This window comes from Wasmannia auropunctata, unplaced genomic scaffold, assembly GCF_000956235.1.
Source record: "Wasmannia auropunctata unplaced genomic scaffold, wasmannia.A_1.0 LD334213.1, whole genome shotgun sequence".
Classification (NCBI taxonomy): Eukaryota; Metazoa; Arthropoda; class Insecta; order Hymenoptera; family Formicidae; genus Wasmannia; species Wasmannia auropunctata.
Window position 1 is genome coordinate 94,756 of NW_012028677.1, and position 23,347 is coordinate 118,102.

At 38.1% G+C, this 23,347-nt stretch overlaps 1 protein-coding gene across 1 annotated transcript; it reads right to left on the reverse strand.

Annotated features, from left to right (window-relative positions):
- Window positions 1-602: 602 nt before the first annotated feature.
- LOC105459062 (LIM homeobox transcription factor 1-beta-like) lies at window positions 603-7,325 on the reverse strand. The gene is made up of 5 exons (XM_011704741.1): window positions 7,149-7,325; window positions 5,511-5,933; window positions 2,419-2,724; window positions 1,972-2,070; window positions 603-1,269 (listed from the first exon to the last, which is right to left on the reverse strand). Exons 1-5 carry the CDS (start codon window positions 7,264-7,266, stop codon window positions 1,013-1,015), a joined length of 1,203 nt encoding a protein of 400 aa, XP_011703043.1. The 5' UTR covers window positions 7,267-7,325; the 3' UTR covers window positions 603-1,012.
- Window positions 7,326-23,347: the final 16,022 nt, after the last annotated feature.

Consider the following 23,347-nt stretch of genomic DNA (forward strand, 5'->3'; position numbering starts at 1 on the left):
TAATTTGATTAATTAAGTAAAATATGAAATTAAATAATGAGAAACATATTAATAAATAATAATTTAATTAAACAAATGAGACTAGAGTTAAACATAAATAAAATTGATGACAGTCCATAAATATCGATTATATTAACATAGTAGTTATTATATTAACATATTAGTTTTATTGTTATTACTACATATTAATAACTGCATAATAGATTTACCTACAGATAGCTTGTTAAACAAACATTTTTAAAGTATTTTTAAAAGTTGACACAGTATAAATAATATGCAATATACATCTAGTATATGTCAATTATTTAAAAATTTACAAGTATTTATTTCAGTCATTCCTTCACATTCACTTTTTTACTTTTTACTTTATTTTCTTTTTAACCGGCTATTTTTGATCGTGCAACGCTCGGGAAAAAATACTTTATCATAATTTTCTGTAGTCGGACTATTGAAAAACATGAATCCTTTCTTGTAGGAATAAAATCTTTGTATTAACATAACATTAATTTTAATAGCATCCATTCAATAATGCATTCTTTGTCACTAAAAATAAGACAAGGGAAAAATGTTATAATAACATTCTTCGTAGCGTTTTTATGAATATGCATTTATTACACACAGAGGATAAATACAGAGTTTGTATTTGAAACAGAGAAAAAAGCAAATATACTTTTGGAGAATCGTCGACGTCGCAAATTCAAAGGGTAGGAATATATCAGGTCATCTAGAAGAAAAATAAAAGTTTTCAAAATGTCGGTTGAAATCGGGTTAGCAGCGGCCAGCTTAGAGAAAACAAAAAGTCTGAACTCGAAAAACTGATCGCGATGCGGAAAGATGAATAAGAACGTGTTAACATCGGCTTCCTCGTTGATAAAGCAAATCGTTTGATAGGACAGGTAAGAGAACGTACAGAAAGAGGGCGAGACGACGAGAAATAAGAGCGACGAGAAATAAGATAGAGACAGAGAGAGGGAGAAAGAAAGAGAGAGAGGAAGAAAGGGGAAAATTTGGATTACGCGTGATCGCCGCTGAAGTAACTACTCTGCATCATGAACAGTTTGTCGATGGGATTGTTGATGGCCGCGTGCAGGCTCTGCGACAGCGACGGGGTGTCGTGCGACGATGAGCCGTGGTGGGAATGCGAGGCACCCTGATGACTGCCGTCCGCGCCGCCGCCCTCGTTCTCGCCGATGTCGAAGCCGCCGTCCGTGCCGTCCAGGGACAGGTCGCTGCTGCAGAAGCTCTCCCCCGAGTGGCCCGGGTACGCGTCTGGAAGGAAAGATATGCATTTCGTCGTTCCTCGCGAAGTTGTATTGCAATTAATCACGCTGCCAAAAATACAAGAGACAACGGAGAAAATGCATGTCAATTGCAGTTCGCAGCTAATTTTCCCTAAAAATTTGATCGACTATTTTATATTTCTAAAAACAAAATCTAGAAAGGACTCTCTATATTCAAAATGTAAAAACAAAGCGGGCAAAAATGTAGACTTTGTATTTAGCTCTCATTAATAAAAAGCTAAAACTTTGCGCCTCACTAACAGCGCGTGACTCTCATTTGCCCGTTTTGTCGTAACATTTTTTTTATATTTCTAAGCTTACTTTTACGTCGTTGCAAGATTTAGGGATTAAAAATGGAATTTTTAATGTTAAATATTAAAATGCTGTACCAATTGCATTTCACAAATTTCAAGAATGTTTCCACAGAAAGTCTTTGACAAAATTTGTTTTAATTCACTAAAAACTTTTATTCATTTGAGAGATCTATTTTATTGTCAGTAATGAAGCATCCAATTTTTGAGCGAAAGAATCAATTGCAAATCAGCCGGAATATCTGTTTGAATATCTGAATTCTAATATCATCCGCGTGTACCAGGATATCTTGTAAACAACTGTCACGGGACACAAACGCGTTACGCACATACCGTCTGATCGGTGCGCAAATGAGTTTCTACGGTGAGTAAAGACTTACCGTCGGGCGAGTACGGGTTATTGGGGTTGAGCGGTTGGGTGGCTGAGGGGAAGCTAGAAGATTCCCCATCGCGCATGTTCAGGGCGTTCAAGTAATGACCTGCGAACGAGATTAGACAATTGACATTGAACTCACTCGTTTACCAAAGCCCCATTAACCAGTCTTCGCAAATTCGCGAAGTTTTTCGATTCTCGCGCGCGTTTGTTTCTCAGTTCTACGCTACATGAATTTCTTTTTTTCTTTATATAATAGTAGATGACTCGATTATGAAAGTGAGACAGCAATCGGTAAAAATTGGTTAGAATTAATGAAAGTATTGCATAGAAACAACCACGTTTTCGAAATTTCACGTTCAGGATCAAAAAGGGATTTTAGGATCTGGAAATTCGGAAGCAGTCATGCGATTGAATTTGCGATAGAATTCTGTAGTGAAAAAAAAAGGCTTACTGTGATCGCTGTGCGGACTTTCCGTCCTTCGCTCCTCCTTCGGCTCCTTATCGGATCCGGGCTCCGTTTTGGCCTTCCGCTGGAGCTTTTTCATCTTCGCGCGCTGATTCTGGAACCACACTTGAACCACGCGCACGCTGAGACCGGTGTCCTTGGCGAGTGCTTCGCGCACCTTCCTGCAAGGCTTCGGAGACACCTCGAAGGACGCCTTGAACTGACGTCGCTGCGCCGACGTAAGGATCGTCCGCGGCCGTTTCGGACCCCGACGGCCGTCCCGTGGTCGATTCTCGTCCAACAAGTCATCATCTAACAATGCGATTTATTTATGTTTATAAATAATTTTCACGTGCGCAGCAACGCTGCCCACTTATTTCTTATTAGTCTTTTATTTATTTTAAATTTCTGCTTTTCAATCTCAACATTCCAATAATATAAATAGAAAGTATAAAAAAATATAATAGAATTCAGTTTAATTTTTTAAATCATATTTAATGTCGCGTGCTACATTAAATACATACACATATGCGTACGCACAAGCGTGCACACACATACTCCATAACACATATTCTATTGTTTTATCATACATTACATACTAATATTTTAAGATTTATCTTGGTAAAACGATTGTTTTTATAAAAATTTAATGAAAGCTAATTATTAAACTATTGCACGTAAAAAAACATTCGACGACGTAAAATAAAATGGAGAATAATAAGAGTGAACAATTTATTATTGCGGGAACAGTTTTCGTGTTGCGAATGGTGCGACCGCCGCCGCCGTGTGACCGGGATTGATCGTCAGACGCAAGAGGCCAGTGGTCGAAGTCGAGCAGTAGATACGGGTGGTTTCGATCAGACAGTGATCCGACAAAGCACAGGCCACGCCTACCGTGCAACATATGTACCGCAGCGCGGCAACATGTCGGCCGCGAACAAACGCACCGGCCATATGCGCGCCGATTCCATTTTACGCACACATTTCAAGAATTCTAGGAATTCCATTGTTAAAAATTGTTTCGCTCCCGTGGGAATACGAGGCCGGTGGAATTGTCGATCAAATCAATGAGCGCGATCGCGCCGTTAAAATCGCGGATCATTCATTGTTAATAAAAGCGCGATGAACAATTAAAACCGACGCGGCAGAAATATTTGCACGATACTTGTTATAATGTGGAAAAAAAATTTGTTTCCAATGGCTCATTGTCTCGTAAAAATTTTTAAATTTACTTTAAAATTTTTATTGGGATCTTTTTCAATGTTTCGCTATTAAGTGCGATTTTTAGTATTTAAAACATGTAGTATTATAAAAAAAGTAGAGAGAGAGAGAGAGAGAGAGAGAGAGAGAAAGGAATGTATAGACGTAGGTGGCTCACAAACTGCTCTTATATCATTTTCTATCGTCATCGATAACACATAAAATATCTCAAAACGCGTGCCATAAATTTATGTTGGGATATCGGTCGGACAAACGCCGTGGAATAAATTCCACATCTTTTTTGGTATCAAGATATTTTCATGGTATTTTGATTATGCGAGAGTGAGAGAAAGAGAGAAAGAGAGATAGAGGATTGGCGAATTTAACGATGTCTATAGTTTCAGGAAATGCCGCCAAAAAACGCGCGCTCACACCGCCGATAACGCTTCCGATCATTTATTCGCTTGATTGAAAAGTATAAATTACCTTGAAAAGGAACAGCCCTGTTTCGAAATTCCTGTAGATTTTTACTTTGGATGTCTTTAGATTGTAGTACAACCTGCGAACAATGCAACAAGGTATGTACAATGCGTTTCTCAACGGTTTTTCATTTTATTGTTATTCGTATTGTATTTTCAAGCATTCCGCGATAATGATCCAGGGGAGGCTTTTTGCGAAAATTATCTCGCGGTCAAAATCGCTCGTACATCGCTCGCCAATCTCAATTCTCAATTCATTTATAATTTTAACGTTGGAAACGGCGGCGGCCGATCGCGTTTAAAAACGCGAAACAAGACGATATATGAAAGATAATCGAGCAGTTTGCTTTGTCACAGTTATAAACAGTATGCGGAAGAAACGTTAGGGATCTCCTTTCGATTCATTCCGCACGAGTAAATTACGAGATATTTACTCAACTATAAGCTTTTCGCAGAGTCGCTCAATTGTAGTATACCAGATAATGCTTCTATCTTAGCGAAGGGATGAAAACAGAGCTTGTAATTCACATACAGAGATAGATATATTGTGGAAAATCATCTCTCATGCAACATGATACGCACACATTTCCACGCATTCATGCCAGTGCTCGTTTACGATAACATATTTCACGTAAGAACGACGCCTCTCGGCTCTCGAGAAAAATAATCACGTCCGTGCATGTATACATATACATAAGCTCCTTAATTAGGATACAATTTCTACTGTCAGGCTGTAACATCAAATACTCTTTATTTATACGCTGCAGCTATTAATGTATATGTTTATGTTACCGTCAAAACCTATAATCCGTTAAAACTCAAATTTACTAGTTAAAACTAGAATGGTTGACTATACGTAAACTTGAAAATTTATATGTGGACAATATAATTATAAACCTCGTTTCGCCCCGTAAACAGCGAGGAAGGGAGGGAAGAGGGTTAAACTTTGCTACACGTGGAAAGTCGAAAACCCATGTAAAACAGTTTAAACAGTACAATTTATAGACCTCGTTTCAATTAAATTTAAAACTAGCTTTAACTAGTGAAATGGGGTTTTAACGATTCTGAGTTTTGACGGTAATATATACACCAAATTTATATGAGAAAAACGTTTCAAATTGATCGTATTTTCTTGACGACAAAGTGATCGCTTCAAATTATCTATTATTTAAAATGATCCGATTGTATATTTTCTAAATAGATCAACTTTCTATTCTCTTTCACGTTAGACATTTATGAAACGTATAAAGATCCAATCGTTTTATGCACGTCAGAGGAGGACGGTAACCGGAACAGGTGCGCTATTTCAAAACGGCTGAATCGAGCGGCAACTTGGAAGTCGAACCCCGCGTCGAAGACAGGATCGCGATTGATGCACGCGTGCGATCGTAAAATACACACGAAACAGGCGACACTCACCTTGCGGACTATTTAGAAACAGCTCGTGCTCGAAGTCCCGTCTGCAGATCGGCTGGCCCTGCCTGAGGATGTAGTGGGCGCCCCGTGGCAACGGTTGGCCGCACATGCAACACGCGAAGCACTCCACGTGGAAGATCAGGCCGGACACCGGCCGCATCACCAGATCCGAGCAGCTGATCTTCTCCATGCACCGCGCGCACTTCACCCCGAAGATCCTCTCGTAGTCGGAACGGCAGTAGAGCTTGAGGTCGCGTATGAAGCACGAGTGCGACAGCATCGCGCCGCATGCCGTGCACGAGAGGCACTCCTCGTGGTAATTCCTCTCGGCGACTCGCATCACGTATTTGTCGGCGATGGTGCGACCGCAGCCGGCGCAGATTGTCTCGAGGAGGCCGGACTCCGTCTTGACGGAAACGGTCGGCTCTGCGGGAACAAATGCCACGGGCGTTTTAAAGCACGTTCGCGAAACTTGCCGTTCACAATCACATATGTCGAAATCGAAACCCTTCGAATATCCTTTCTATGGGTCGAAAGGAAAAAAAGAGGCAGGTAGAAGGAAACGCAGTAGTGCGGATAGATGTGCGGTCCGCCTTACTGTCCGCTGCGCGTGACTTGACGCGGACCGCGTGTATCTTTCGGCAAAGATTTAACGTTTTCTTTTTGCTTGTGAGACGTAAAATAGCGCAGGTATATAAAATATTTAGCTCTATTTCTCAAATTGATATTCATTTTTTATTAAACAAGTATAGTCGATGTGTGATCTAAATCTTTCGAGAATTTTGGCGCTGAAATAATATTTGATACTTTCAGAAAATTAAAAATTACCTATTATATATAAATATATATAATGTATATTAATATATCGGATGATCATTTGGAAAGAAGATTAGAAATATAAAAATAATATGGCAATTTTATAATTTAAATGTAGAACATTTGAAGCTATCTCTTTTTTCAATAAAATTCACGATTCTCTAGTTTCAAAATGTAACAATTATAATATATCATTATTTATTTTTCAAGTTGCAGTTTTTATTTTATAATTTTCTGTTGCACAAAATTTCTTCTGGGTAATGTCGCTAGTTTTCCTTGCTATAATATCATATTTTTCTCAATTTATTGGTAAATACTGCTTATGAAATAAAAATAATGCATCAATCTTTACTTTTAACAGTTATATCGTATAGTTGACATACACGTTTACTACAATGCAATACATATTTATTACAATTTTAGGCTAGTATTCATAGTTTTCTATTCAAGATCATTTTAAGTACAATCTCGGGACGTATGATTTTTATACGAATATTTTATTAGTCAAATGAAGTCTTAAGACTGCCTACAACCAGGTTTAAGATGCTTTTGAATACGAGATCGGACTATGAATTTCTTATGTCAATTTCCAAAGTTATAAATTAACTTTTGTATAGAACCATATCTTCTTAGATTAAACAATCATATCTTTGCCATTTTTTATTTTCTTAAAACAATAGTCTGTATTACGCTAATTCGTGCAGACTTATTTAGAAACGTTTTTTTAGAGAACTCTTAGAGCGTTTTTATGCTTGGAATTTAAAAAATATATATATTTCGGAGTAAAGATTTTTTTACACGTTTTTAAAATTAATTTGTTCTCACCTGCATTATTATTATCAGTTGTAGGCCGAAAGGGGATAGGTGGAACCGTCGGCAAGGTTTGGCCCGGTTCGCTTTGACGATTGAAAGAACCAGGCGCTGGAGGATAAAATTCCAACATGGTGTTTTCTCACTGGAACCTTGAAGATAAGAAAGTTTTTCAGCTGCAAGAGGAATTTTAAAGTTTTTGCTGCAAAGCTTTCGCTGGAATTCTAAACACTTGAAGGCCACACACCAATATCCGAAAAGTCTTTAAACCGAAGGGAGTTAGATCTCCGAAAGAAAAGTTTGTCTTCTTAAGAAAACTCTTCCTCTCTTTCTCTCCTGTTGCCTGCTTCTATTTTTGGCATCTGATTGTTTCGAAAAACTCCAATTGACTCCCAAATCTTGACAGAACGTCTTTTAACTCGAGTTTTTCGATGAATAGATCGACGATAAATTGTCAATAAATCACACTTCACTTGCTTCTCGTCTCGTCGACTGTTGGATCCTTCAAATTGTTCAATTTCTTTAATATCACTTATCATCGAAATGAGAATATCGCGTGTGACGTTGTTTTCCGTTAAATATACATAGAAATACAACAATCTCTCTAGTTAACACCTCAGTAAATCAATTCAGGTCCAGGCTAAATTAGTCCTTTACACCCTTTACATCGATCTTGCTTCGATCAGATCTTGAACATTTGTTTCTCTGGTTGCAGCGAGTGGCGGAAAGAACGCCGCGGACAGGACGATCGTCGTTCAGCCCTCGTCGTGTTGTTTGATACGGGCAATGCCGTATACGTCATCCGAGTCTCATGACGAACTGCCGGGGTTGCGGTGTGCGAGTTTAACGCGACGGTCCTCCCGGACGACCTCGGGGCGCGCGATGCCACGGCCGCATCGCATTCTGGACACGAAGACGATCGCCGATGTTTCCGCGCCCGGTTCCCCCGTTCCACTTTCTCATACACTCGTCGCGCTATTCCGGCACCGAACGCACTCCGTACGTGACGGTCTCGTACGTGTCATCAGCGTGAGCTCCGTCGCTTTTTTGACGAGGCCCACCGACTTCGCCGACAGCGAAAATCATCCCCCTCTCGCTCCCACCTACCCTCCCACCAACCCCCATCCCCCCACACACGGCGCGGCTTTCTCTACCTTGCCGTTTGTGTGCAGCGGGTGCGCGGGTGTGCGTCTCGTCTCCGTCATTGGAGATAGACGAGGCATCGACGCGAGCGTGAGGAGGGCGGGTTCATCCCCCGCGGAAGCTAACGGTAGAGGCGCGATTGGCGTCGCGCGGAACCGCCCTTGCCAGAGCGAATCGGTGGGGTGAAACGACGCCAGTGGTCCTCAACCGGCGGCAACGCACGAGCTGGAGATCAATATCCGGCCGACCATTGCCGGATTCAGTGACGTATCCCGACGAATTCGTCCGACATCGATCTTGGGCGCCGCCGGAATCTCTCTCTTTTTTTTACAATAACAATCATGCAAAACAAAAATTCAGATCAATTTGAAGTAAGTTTATAGCTTTCTCTACCCTCCTATATGGGTCTATCGTCATTGAAGATAGAAGCATCGACGTGAGAGCGAAGAGCGACGGGTTCATCCCTTGCGATGAATAACCTGCGTCAAAAATAAAGATAAAACTGGAAGTACACTATATATACTAGTATATGTATATCAAACGTACGTTGCTGATTTCATAGAAATATTTATGCCATCCAAGAGAAGAACGTGATTAATCTAACAATACAGTACATAATTTTTCGTTCAAAAGGACGTATTTAATTAATTTTACTTGATAACCGCTACACTTGATTTTAAAAAATTAATAGAAGAAAATTAACAGAAAATTAACAGGATAAATGACCTCAGAAAATTAATAGAAGATTAATAGAGAATAAAATTTACCTTATATAATAATTTATTGTACATTTATTCTAAGCAAAATGTATCACAAAGTAATTATAAAACTGATAGTTTTAGAGAACTCAACTTGTAGATAATTTGACCAATTGCTTCACAAACAAAGTTTTCACTGCACAAGTGAACATCTCTCGATAACTATCTTAATAATATAATTTTGTAAAATTTATTTCGGATAAATATAGATGTCTGTTGAGACTATTTCATATAGTGATTGTCCAGTTTAACATAAAAGTCTATCGATAGATACATGGACGGACGAAACGAGTTGTAAAATGAGAAGGAATCGAGACGCTATATTGACATGAAGCTGTTTGTAGATTTGAGTAGCGCTCGTCGCCGATCGGCCTCCGCTCTTTTCCCGACGCGTATATAGCTGTTGCCCCCGCGGATTCGGCTAATAACCGAATGCCATTTTCGAGCGAGACTGCCTGCGGGACATATTTTTTCGCCGAAAGTCGGTGCGCGTTGAGTATTTGGCCGTTTGTCAGTCCGCGTAAATATGCGACAATGCCGTCCTTTGTACGGGCCGTCTATCGGCGATGTTTGCCAAATAAAAGCCTATATAGATCTCTTTGTCTCTGTTCCTGTGCTGCGCGCGGTACGAATCCCCCAATGATACGCCTAGTTGGGAACGAAACTACGGCATTGCCCCTCCGGTGCGCGCGATACAAAGGGGCATCAAGTTGGCGGTAATGGTGATGCAAAGTATTCGGGGGAAACACGTGCAGGTCGAGGGGGCCCCCCTCCTCCGTTCGTCCCCCTCCGACCGAGATGCCCAGTTAGTATTCAGACTCGCTTAATCGTACGCGACAGTCGCCATACGTCGCGTAGGATCGATGGATCCTTAGATCCCTCAGATTTAGATGGAAGAAGTCATAAAGTGGTAAATTAAATCAAATTAAAAAACTTCTTCTTAGCTTCTTATTTAAGGAAATCTAAGTTTCTATATACGCTTATTTTACTTTTTTACATAAATATTAGAAGAAATAATGTTCACGTTGCCTTTATATATTATATATATATAATTTTATTTATGATGATTCTTTTGGTTTATATTTTCAATCATTTTCTTATATTTTATTTACTGTTAGATGTGCCAGTAAGTAAAGTTTAAGTTACTTACTGGCACATCTAACTTACTTTAAAATTGATAAAGATATAATTTCGTGAGGGAAAAGATTTTGTATCATTTATTTATAGTTAATTAAATATAGCTTTTAAAACGCGGCGTTGTTTCACAATAGTTTTCTTGATTTAACTAGCAAAACTCTGTAATTTTAATGAAAAGGACAAGTGATTTACACGTTTGGCATACTTTCGAAAAATCTGTGTAATTTGATCTATGAACAATGACTCTTATCGATGATCAACGTCGACACTACGGGCGTTAAGAGTTAAAGCCGCGCTATTCCAGATGCGATCCGAATCTCGATCCTAGCTATCGATCCTAGTCCTATTTCTCGGGACACAATGAAAAATTAGGGATGCTCAATGACCCTTACCATTTCACGGCACGTGAAAGCACAAAAGTCGCTTGCAGCGCCGGATGAAATATGGGGTTCTTTTGCAGGTGTATGGCGACCCGAGGCCCTACCCTTCTTCGGCATATTGTTTAGGATGTGACACTAACGCCGGCCGTGTAATTATGCCGATACGGTTCGAGCATTATATATCCTGTGGAGAAAATCCCTGTCCGCGCACAGACCATCCAACTTCCCTTTGGTCACGCAGAGAAAGGGTGCCCACGCAACGGTACTGATGCGTCCAAGGCCTTGGACGCTTTGTTTTGCACATGTTGTGAAAATGCAGGGTGCATTGACATCGGAATTCCTTTCACGAGACGCGGAGAGCTCGATTGCTAAACTCTCCCTTACCACGGCAAAATTTGAGTAATTGGACCAGTATCCAGCACTAGCAGCATTATTTTGCGCGTCCAGGAATAAATATAAAATTTTTATTAAACGCAGAGAATTTTTATTTAACGTCAGCTATGTTAATCGGATATGAGCACAATAATTACAATAAAATATATAAAATATCCAAAACATAAATTTTTTATGTTTATAAATTTATTTATATGTTCCATTATATTCGACTTCTTTTTTGTAATTTAGATTAGACTAGCGTGAAGAAAAAGTTCAATTTCATTTTACAATTTTTAAATAAGTAACGAGTAGTGATCATGGAAAATATTAATTTTTATAACAGCGTTTTGTAATATTTTAATTCGTCAGACTTGAGTCTTTCAATCTCTTTAAATACACGTATTTTAATTTGATATATTTCATAAAAATATCTATATAAAAGAAATAATTTTTTTTGTAAAAATAAATAATAGTTATATAAAAAAATCTTTAATGTTTTGTATGCAACAAAAATTACATTTAGCTCTGTATATTTCTTTTATAGTTGCACATATAGAAACAAACTTATTTTAGACCTTAGCTTTATTATTTAAACAATTTCATAAAATGTTAAATAACCAAAACAGTTTAATCCGTAAAGGACACTTCTCTTTTGAATGATTTTGTTTAACACGAAATTTGAAAACAATTACGTTCTTTTTTTGAAAATTTAATATTACCAATCGATTGGTCAGACAATTTTACCTTGACAAACACATTTTGCTTTAATTTTGCTTTTTATTTTCAGAAGATATAAAAACTTTAAAAAAATTCGCTTGGTGCGAATTCGCATCCAGGTGTCCTATACGGGTTAAAATTAACAAGTTCGATATTAATAGGCAGCTATTTAGTAATGATTGAAATAGGTTTAGCTGAAAAAAGTAGAGAAATCCCGGAAATATAAATACCTGGGCAGGATTTGGTGTACATTTAGGTCTCTCGCAAAAATACCTAAATAAAATACCCTTGTAAAAATACCCGAATTGCTACGCTAATCAGGTATTAATAAATTTTCGACTTTCTTAATGAATTCGTATTAAATTAGTATAAATTCACGCATATGTATTACTTCTTTCCTACATGGCGATTACGAGGCGGGAGTTCAGCTCACAGCTCTATACCCGTAGAATTCCGCAAAAAATTCGAATATGATACAATTCGCAACGTGCATTCCTCGTGTTGCGATTTAAAAAAAAGAAAAGGAAAAAGTCGCTACCGAATAGCGTCGCCGTTGCTTTTCGAGGGCTCAGTGGAATCCAAACTCGACGTCACCCTGCCACCCCCGCGATGACAGCCGCCGGATGAATTCTAATAACGTGTCCTCTTTAGCCTAGCGCGCACGAATCCATCTTTTGCTAACGAGGGTGGAAGTTCACGATTGCGTCCCAGGAATGCGTGATGACTACTTTGTTAGGAATGCAGCACGGCGCGGCGCCCATACGAGAGCGAAACGAGAGCGGTGTATGCAGTGGCGGAGAACACCCAAACGCCCCGAGCGCAAGCTGAGCTTCCGAGCCAAGACGCCGACAGGAGTCAGTTATCTCTCACGAGGTAGATTCAGAAGAGCGTAATATATCATTTTCGAATACCCATGATATAACCATTAAAAGATTTAATAAGAATTTAAAATAATATGTCTCTAATAGTATATGTATATCTAAAGCAAAGTTGAAGCCAAATAAAATAATCAAAATAATCTACAGATTAAAATCTTAATACTAATTAATAGCTAAATGAGATACCAAAATTGCAGTTAATAATTCAGTAACAAATAATTATTACATCTTCGAGAGATACCGTCGAGTTACCTCTCGGAAAAGCAACCGTCTCAGATAATCCGCCACTGGTTATACGGTAAACGTGGGTGAAACGCAGCTTCAGGATGCGAAGCGTAGCTGAAAGCAGCTGCGCGCCTCCCTGGAATGCGTCCCTGTTACCCGGCACCGGGATACTACAGAGAAAGACAGAGAGAAAAAGAGAGAGAGAGAGAGACCAAGGAGGGTTCGTACGTTCCTTCCGATCCCGCTACTCTTTGGCATTCGGGCTTTAGCATCGCACGGTTCAATAAAGGAACGCCCCCGGCCCGAGTTCAAACCGAATTCACTCGTATTACCCCCGAGTACCGAGGGTTCTACCTGCGCAATAATGTAAAACAATGTAACGTATCGTTTTGCATGTGCCGTCGTAAGGTGTAATTGATAAATTCTTGCAAATCATTGTGTCAGCTCGCGTTAAATCGATACAATAAGTTTGTCATATTCGTCGAATAAAATGCTGAAAACGAATTTTAGCACAATTGAAGCAAAGCAGCTTCCATGGCCTTTCAGTTCAACTCTATTTTACATAACAGAGAAATTTTTCTAAGCCATTTAAGAAAAGTCTTTTCTTTTTTTTAAGAACTTGAGTTTTATAAATAATAGCCTATGGCACAAAACTCGATGAGAGAATAAGATTTTGCAAACCTTTTACACGAATTTCATTATCATAAATTTTCTTTCCTTCTTGTTCATTTTCCTTGATCTTGTCATCTTTATTTTCTCTGTTAATATTGACAAATGGACAGTTTTTACATAAAGATCTTTTCTTTTCAATATCTTAGAATATCATCAATAATTTCAGGCAATGGACGCAGGCAACTGACTAATTTTAAGCAACTAAAGAATTATTACAAAAGTAGCATGCAATGCTACTTAAATTTTATACGCGGCGATTGTGGCGCGAGAGGCTACACGTCGGCTTTCTATGCCAAAGACCCAGGTTTAAATCCACCCAGAACAATGTAACTCTAAATCGATTTTAATCGATTAGAATTGGAAGTGATCGGCCACCATAAGGCAAATCCTGCACCGAGAGTAATACTATCTAGGAAAATCTCTTCTAATAGGCCGTTCGGAACTGACGTTAAAAACTATCCCATATATCTACGGATATAGTATGCAGAAGAGGTCGCCTATGTTCGAGGATCGGATAATGGCACACGATGATGAATAATTATGTTATTAAATTGAACAATAATATATTCAGACTCCGAGAATTAAAATTTAAAATAAATAATAGCAATGGGCCAGGAAGTCAAGCTAATATCTTCGTGCTAATATAACGAATTAAATAGAAATGGCACCAGCACGAAAAAGAGGTCTTCGTGCTAATAGTGTTTCTACTTTAATTCTCGGATATTAGCACAAAGATTTTGACAAGTTTTTGACTCATTGCTATTATTCGTTTAAATTTTAATTCTCTTTATTTTAAATTTTATGTCAAAGATTTACTGTGTTGAGTGAACAATTGAGTTGAGATACAGCTCGATCGTTCTGCAGGTTACTCACTTAACATAATAAATTCTGACATTATTATTTTCTTCAATTTTATTGAAATTATTTAAATTTTTTGTAGCGATCGTGGCGCAGAGAGTTGTGCGTCTGCTTTCGATGTCAAAGACCCGGGTTCAAATCCGATTAGAGACAGTGGATCATTATTCAATCGCTACCTCTCGGAAGGCAGCGGCAATCCACCGAGAGTAGCTACATCTTGCCATGAAAATCCCTCTAAATATTAGGCCGTTCGAAATCGGCGTTAAAATTGATCCCGTATATATGTGTAAATTATAAATAGTGCGCACTGCGCACCACAGAAATACGATGAGAGGTCACCACGTTTCTGACAAGAGGTAAAGAATTCGAAAGAGAGCATGCAATGAAAACACTTCTCGCATTTTACGATATGCATCTTGATTTAAGTATTTTAAGTAATCAAATTTTAGGCTACAGTTAAACGTAGTACGGAAAGTTTTTGTTTTTATTGAAATTTTGTCCGAGAGAGTATTTTGTACATTATTCAACGAGACCAAACTGTCGCATTGCGTATCCGTGACTGAATAATTATCGAAAATTGTAACCCACATAGTTTTATGCAAAGCATGCCGTCACTCGCATTTCGATCGCGCATTTATTTGGCTTACTACACATTGGGGATTTAATACGCCGGAAATTGTGAAATTTAATAAAGTTATAATTCAAATTTTTGTACATTTGCGCGACAGATTTCCGTGGGGCGGAGGGAGCGGGGAAGAGGAAACCCTGTGAAAGTCAACGGACTTAAATGCGGAATAATTTTCGCTCGTTTCACTTTACATTTATATCATTGTCGGTGATATCGGCACCCAGAATAATTGTTCGCGGGGGGAGATACTAAAACTATTGCTGTACGTATGAATATTCATATTGCTATTACAAGAAACGTTTTATTTTCTGTCGCGCTTTCGGTCGTCATAAATTTAAATCACAGCCGAAGGAGAGACTTTTTTTCTTTTCGCTCTTGCGCGCGGCTCTCACGGCTGGTATCCTTGAAAAATGAATGCAAACCTTGATACCGCCTCGGCAGGAGTTACACGCGAGCCTCGGAATGTCGGGCATATTGCTATTTATCATAATAACTATTCATATCGCCAGAAAAGTAAATATTCCGAGACACGAAGGGCGCACCTGACGACAGAAATTGCGTTTTACGTGCCGCGCCCAGATATACAGAACGATATATTTCCTTGTCCCCTCCCCCGAAAGTTTTCAATAAAATGACTATAGCGCCCGTCACATATAAGTAGCTGTATTTAGGGCACAATTCAGACACAGCTGCAAAATTGCCGAATTTTTAAAGTAAAAAGAGAGTGCTAAGTTTCTCTTAAAATCTGTATAATCCGCAAATATGTTTGAAAAGTTGTAATTCCGAAAAATCTTATCCCCCTTGTACAGTAAAATTCACCGCAGATTCAATTGTTGACACTATTCTCATTCTTTCTCCAATGAAGATAACAATGCATTTTTAACGCAGAATAATCCTGCACTTGGAGCAGAAAATAAGAAAATGACGCGCATGAAATTTAAAGGAAATCGGAAGGATTTTTTTTTTTTTTTTTTTTTTTTTATCGAGACCTCTCTCAGCGATGAAGAATCATCTGAGAATCGCCGTGATCGATTACAATGTCGCCACGAGGTATTTCCCCGATACCAGCCGAACGCGCAATATAGACGCTTGGCAAACAATTACCTCATCCCTCCCCCGTCGTCACCCCCGTCATCCCGCGCGCCTCCTCCTCGTTCACCCGCGCTTCTTCAGCCCCCCATTCCCCCTCCCCCCCTCCACCGAACCCACGTTTTGCGTATCTGTCTCTCTCTCTCTGTGAAGAGATTTTGATTCGGACGCGATTGAGAGACGGCTGGGTAAAGAGAGCGGTGAGGAAGGGGGGAATTCACCCTCGCTCGACTTCCGCTGAAAAACATATCGCCCGGCCGGGCCGGGCTCGCGGCGCGCGCGACGAAGGTGAGCGTTAGATCGCGATTAACAGCGAATTTCGGGACTTCAAAGAGCGATTTTCCGCACGCTTGAGCATTCTCGTTCTCGCGCGACCACGCGCGGATGGGGCGCGCGCGCGGGGGAGGTGTCCCCGCGTGGGCGCCACGTGCCGTCACGTGTGGGAGCGCCGTATGACGTTACACGATCGGCGATCGGCTGCTACCGGTCGTACGCCTCCCTGTTATACGTCCCCTATTGTCTCCCTCCCCCCCTTCTCTCTGTCTCTCTCCTTTCTCTCTCTTTCCCTTTGACCTGACAGGAGGAATAACTTGTCGACGGTGAAATACAAGTTACGATACGAGACATATCGCAGATCGTTTTGCGAAAGCGTGGCGACGAGAGATAATCGGAGGAAAATTAATTCGCTCGTTCGGCTGTAAAACACCTTGTAAGAGAACGATATTATATGAGATATCACACGCGATTGGAAATAGGAAATTTAATTGTTATTCTTTAAATTAGATAAGAGAGAGAGAGAGAGAGAAGTGAAGAGATACAAAAGTAATTAAATCAATATAAAAAAAATGCTAACTATATATAATACATATAGAATTATAGATACAATTATAGATATAATTAAGTACAATTTAAATATAGCAGATATAAATTATAAATCTGTAATTCAAAAAAATATAAGCTATGTATAAAAATATTATATCACTCTACAAAAGTACCATATAAATCGCGTCAAGTGAGATAATTCTCGAAATCGTTAGTTTGTTAAAAATAAATACATTACGAACAAATATCATTAAATTCAAATCAGAAATTAATGGGCCAGCTTATTCGTATTGTAATTTTGCATAATGCACAAGGCGTAGCGCGTTGACAGCTCAAAAGAGCTCATTTCGCCTAGCCGTGGAATATTTATCGTTTCGTCGATCTCTCGACGACGTTTCATGTATTCCGTGCTGCGTAAATTCTCATCCGCAGGCGTTTATTTGCACGGGAAAATATTCCCATGTATTCGGGCTCGCGTTTCGCCCTTGTTTTCTCGGCCGCGTAGTCGCCAATTTCGGAAACTCGGCCACTTTGCAAATACTCGCTCTCCCGTTTGCGACGCTGCGGCGAGCCCGGAAAGACATCGCGGGCGTTTGCCAGTCGACGGATCCCCTGACGGGTATGCCCAAGTGCGTCCTATTGACACAAGTCACGTGGCATCGAGGTCCATGGGAAACCCGAGTCGAAAGCCGGAATCGACGGATTAGTCCGGCGAAATCGTTTCGCGCGCGTCTCTCCCGTCTCTTCATCTGACGATCAAAAAGAAATTCTCGTTTCTATATATTTGAAAAGTTCGAATATTACTTGTAAAAGTGATATTAAGCCCATTTAGCCATATATTATACAGAATATCCCCAAATACTTGACCTAAAATTTGATTTGAACTTGTGGTCGCAGAGAATTCTAGAGAACGTGTATATATGTATATGTATACGTGTTACACATTATACATATAGTATATACATATGTTACGTATAATATCAGAGAAGCATAAATACACAAATATACATATAATATACACATATATATAATCATATATTATACACATATATGATATATATAATCGGAACATAGAAAGATAGAAAGAATAAGAGAGAAAAAGAGAGAAATTTCAAGAAATTAATTAAATAGAATTCATAAAACTTTATTTTTAATTTTTATTTTCGAAAAAATTCTATGATTTTCTCTCTTTCTCTTTCTAGCGCAATATATGGAAAATATTCGAACAAGAAAAAGTGATAAATAGGAAAGTCCATCCTTGATGTTTTCAAAGCGACATCCAAATATGGGAAAGTACCATACAAATATTATTCTTTACCGAGATCACACGACCGATCCACGCTTCATATCCGGTCTGCGTTACGCAAACTACAATTGAATGTAGGCAATTTTTCCTGGGACTGACCTGTTTGTGAAAAAAAAAAAATGTGAATTTGCAACGCGCGAATTTGTTTTCGCGAAAAAATATGTACTGTTTCGCCAAACGTTTTAAACAACGTCGCCGACGAAAAACATTTGTATATTTCACGTGTGATCGTAAACGCGTAAAACATCGGCAGTTTGTATGCGAAATATAACTGGGGCGTCCAATATCTGGAAAAAAAAATATTTTTTTTTGGAAATGGATTCTTCAACGAATGTATTTCGAATCGATGTTTCTGCATTTTCAAGAGCAAATATTTTTATACTTTTATTAGACCGTATAATTATAAAAATATATTTTTAGATTGTAAAATGTTTCTATAATAGAAATTTCTACATTTTAAGAATAATAAACATTAAGAATAATAAACGAATTTTAACGCAATTCTGCTTTTACTGAATAATTTCTCATTTCAATTAAACATAAAAGTTATTCGATATTTCATTATCGTTTTTCTCTACGCTAAATTATTGCTGTATAGATACTACGCGAAATACTACCATCTCGCTCTGTCGTGCGCTTTAAGAATTTCCTTAAGTCTCCTTCATAAATTCTCATTTCTTATGTGCGAAAATCAAATATCCACGAGAGAAAGAGAGTCCTTCCCCTCCCCTCACTCTTTCACACCGCCTTAGGCAGGAAACTTTATTCATACGCCGGAGCTGTGAATAGCGGCGATGTTTGCCGTACCAGATATTAACTGTATCTATGCAGTGTGCCCACTGGGTTCAGGATATTATGATCGTTCTTGGGGCATAATTAGTAATCCCTGGCACGTGACAGCCACGTGACTGCGGCTCATGCGACGTGCACCTTGGCCCAAGAGGGGCCCATATAAACGATCGCGGGCAGGCAGTAACGGGGAACCCGATTGAGATGGTGAGACGCTCGCACGTGCGTCGAAAAGCTCTTCTGTAAGTACCGTTGGTTTCATTGATTCATGCGTTCCATCACACCATCTCTTGTGCATTTTTAATTTACCGTTTCAACTTTACACGTGTTTTACATAAATCTTGAATAGATATCTGAAGTTTATTGAAAGCTCTAGCTCTCATAACGAATAATAAGGGAATACATGAATGCTTCACAATGCAAGTCTTTAAAAAATTTTATATTAATTATAAATTATATTAATAATAATTCCAATAAGCATTTCGCCAATATGTCTCAATTTTATATTAAACCAAGGAGATATATACACACATTCTAAATTTTATATAAAGAATTAATTAATCAATTGGATAATTGTTAGCAATTATAAAAAGATATTTTTATCTAAATAATGTTATATAAGCTAAATAATAATAACTACTAAATAAAAATTAAAAGCTTTTATTTTAATAGTTAATATATGAATTTTATGTAATATATGTGTATGTGTGTGTGTATATATATATATATATTTCGAGAGGAAGCAAAGTTTTATGTTATAGATTAGAAAAATACAAATTATGAATCTTTTTTTTTAATAGATCTGTTTTATTAGTTTGTTGATCAATTAAAAATATTTGTTTGGGCGTGTTTATGGCGTGTAGTATTCTTTCTGGCTATAAGTCAATCGTACCCCTGAAACAGATCAACAGGCTTGATAAACACAATCCGCAATACACGCCCGGCTGCCTTCATAACAAATTCAACTCGATATTTATTTCATGCGGAACATGAAATGCCTTTGCCCGTGATCCCGATGGTGTGTGGGAGAATTTTATTGCCGTAATGTGCACGAAATTCATCCCACACAAATATCAGACAGTCCTGGACAAATTTTTCAATTGGGGATGTCAGCATTTATGGTTAATGTCCTTATTTCCTACAAATAGATTACAAATTAAAATTATTCTTTCTTTAAGTTTAATTAAACCAAAAAACAATTATATTTTCACGATGTTCCCATAACTTTTTATAAAAATAATCTTTCGATATCTTTATATCGATAATATTCGAGAAATATCCTAAACAGAAAAACAAAATCTATAAATGGCCTTTCGAGAACGTAAAAATTTTTAAATTTTTAAACGCTTTACTTATCTCCGATGAACACTTTTACAGTAACGATCCATAAAATTTATTTTAAGCATTGCAACGTGCGCGCATGCAATTGCGATTGCAAACTTGCGGGTGAGAACGTTTCGAGCACCACGTAGATACATGACGCGCGAATATTCCCACCGCACCGAAGTCATTTTCACTAAACCGGGGTGCAAGCCGCATTTATAACCGCCAGTAAATGGTCATTAATTATTTATGTGCGGCGAGGTATAACGACTTCAGCGCGTGTCGAAGCCTTTAGCGCTCTTTCACTGGCATCGCAACGAAAGCCGCTGGGGCGTCACCTTTACGTCCTCCATTCTCGCCGAGGAGAATGCGTGTGGACGGCTTTATTATCGATACGTCAAGCTTAATAATTATCTCGACGTAAGCGACTGTTAATAATTGTTAAAATTTAATCAATGTTATTTAATTTGACTACGTAAAATGTGCAATTTAGTCACTGAAAACGCTTGAAAAGCTTGAAAAGAGGTGATATTGAGAAATGATTGGCAAGAGGCGATTATTATTTTTACATCATATATTATCCTTGACTTAATATTTTTTACGTTAACTTTTATATTGTAACATTTTCTGTTATAATTATTTATAATGTGTCACGATAAATGCGTCGCTTAGTATGCGTCAATTGTTCAGTCATGCGAATATTTGAGAGAAGCCGACGGCTAAACGAAAAATAACTGGCCGGTTTCTCTACGTGCGTGTAATTTTACGTGAAAATATAATGACGCTCCGGGAGTTTTTATTGACAAGCTATATCGTGTCGCGCGCTATCGGAGCGCTACGGTTTAATTAACATCGTCGCGCTCTCATATCTTACCTTCAGATAGATACCGAAAATGATAACGCTGTGTGGACAGCCCTCTGTTCTCAGGAGATGAAAAATATTGCTGATTATGCGTTATCGTTTTCAAACATTGACATATGTTAGAATTTCTTGCGCGGACTAATAAATACGCTTTAAAACAATTATCTCTATTTAATTTAAAATTATTTCTCCTTTGAGCCGAGGAAGACACCTTGTGTTAATTCATTTAAAAAAAATACGAAATATAAGAATTTATATAAAAATATTTAAAAAAGGATAATATGAATAAAATTTCTGTAAATTCCCAGATAGCACAGAGAATGAAAAAAGAACTCAGTTATATGTCACCAATTCTGAGTTCATTTTCAGATCCAAAAAGAATTCTTTTTCTAAAAGGGATTCTTTTTGCACCTGAAAATGAACTCAGAATTGATGACATAAAACTGAATATACTAATGAATTCTTTTGGGCTCTGGGTGCTATCTGGGTTAATAAAAAATTAATTCTATTTACACACATTTCTTTTTATAATATTGCAATTTAAAAAGAAAAAGAGAATTATAAAAAATTAGATATAAAATTATTAAAATTACGATATTAAAGAATATCTTTATAAAGCAGTAAAATGTTTTCAAATTAAAAAATTCCCACAGCCAAATAGCTTTTTTTTACAAATATTACAATATAATTATTCAAATATTTTTTAAATCTCTTATTGAATTACCAAATAAAATTTGTTATCTATAAATTGATATATACGAAAGGATTTAAAAATCATTCTAATTCAGTTGACATTATTTTTTTCACATAACAATGGATTTTCCGAGAGTGGCAGTTCTTCGATGACGCGCGTTTTATCCCGTTGGACGTTGTCTATCAATTTTTCGAAAACGGAGATCCGCCGGCAAGATGGCGGCTTTTGTCTACGCTCCGGATCGCTGTGGATAAAGGGGCTCTAGCTTGGTACAAGGGATCAACATGAGCTTAACGGCAGGCGCCAATATACCTACCTACCCCCCACATACCAACCAAGCCGTCAAGCTGTGGTATTAAACGGGGCATGCGTGAGGTCCATGGTGGTTGGTCACGTGTACGCCTTCAGCTTTCCTTTTGTGCACGTAGATTCTTAGGGATTCTAAGAAAGCGCGCGATACTCATCCGCCACATTCGCGTGGTAATGATATTATTAAAGCGACAGCTACGAGTAAAATTACAATCGATCCCCTCTAAAGCAACAATTCTACTTTAAATACCGGATTTGAGAAGTTATCGTTTGTATTTGCTGAAAAAAAACGACACTTTTTATGATTAATAATAGAAATTTGAAACCTGAGGAAAACATGCGAAACTTATTCATCATATTTAAAAGACATCTATTGACTTCTCGTAAAAACGGCGCACCGGAAAATAAAAGCACACGAATACGAAATACAACATATGTATTTAAAATAGATGAAAAACGTAACGTGGAATTTATTAATTAAAAACGTATTGCTTTTGAAATTAAAAAGCGGTAGTGAAATATAAACTGGAGATCACGTTGTTTTACCGTTGTAGCATCCTGGTCGGTGTGTCGGTCTGATGTCATCTATATCGTCGAACGCGTTCTAATAAACGTGTTGCAATTCCAATTAATTGCAATCGCAGCACCCGACGTGTCGCCGGTGTCCGTGTTGAAAATGTCACCCCAATTTCCAGAAGCGAGGCTTGCTTAAAAAGCTGTTAACGCTTTCGGGATAAACGAGAGTATTTTGGTCCTTTCGAGCGCGATGTCAGCCGATGTGTAAGAGGATCAACGTCTGAGCTTTTATCCCTTCGAGTATCCTACAAACTTTAATTAAAAACCAGAGAAGGAAAGCGTATAAAATATACGTCTACCATCTTCGTTCGTCACGGGGTGTTTCATAACGCGGAAACGGACGTGGAATAACCGCACACGTACGGTTTTTAATAATATTTTTGTTAGAACGTGATCTCGACTCGTATGCTAACGAAATCGATAAGAAATATCAGTTTGAAGATTTGAAGTTATTTGAAATTCGATGATAAGAGTAAAATATTATTTAATACAATAACATTTACATAAAAATTCATTATCTTTTGAAGCTTTGAAGAAATTCGAAAACAATTCTATTGTATTAAAAATCAATATGTATTATAAAAGCCTGAGACAATACATTTTGCAATCTTCATAAATCAATATTATCTACAATTGTAAACAATTGAATTATCTTGACATCGTCTGGATATTA

Bases quoted from the DNA above. Each gene is read 5' to 3' on its own strand.
- LOC105459062 (XM_011704741.1), bottom strand. From the start codon at position 7,266: ATGTTGGAATTTTATCCTCCAGCGCCTGGTTCTTTCAATCGTCAAAGC. The intron at 2,725-5,510 runs GTGAGTGTCGCC...TCGCATTGTTAG, and splicing joins GTTTCTAAATAGTCCGCAAG to ATGATGACTTGTTGGACGAG. The intron at 1,270-1,971 runs GTAAGTCTTTAC...CTTTCCTTCCAG, and splicing joins TAACCCGTACTCGCCCGACG to ACGCGTACCCGGGCCACTCG.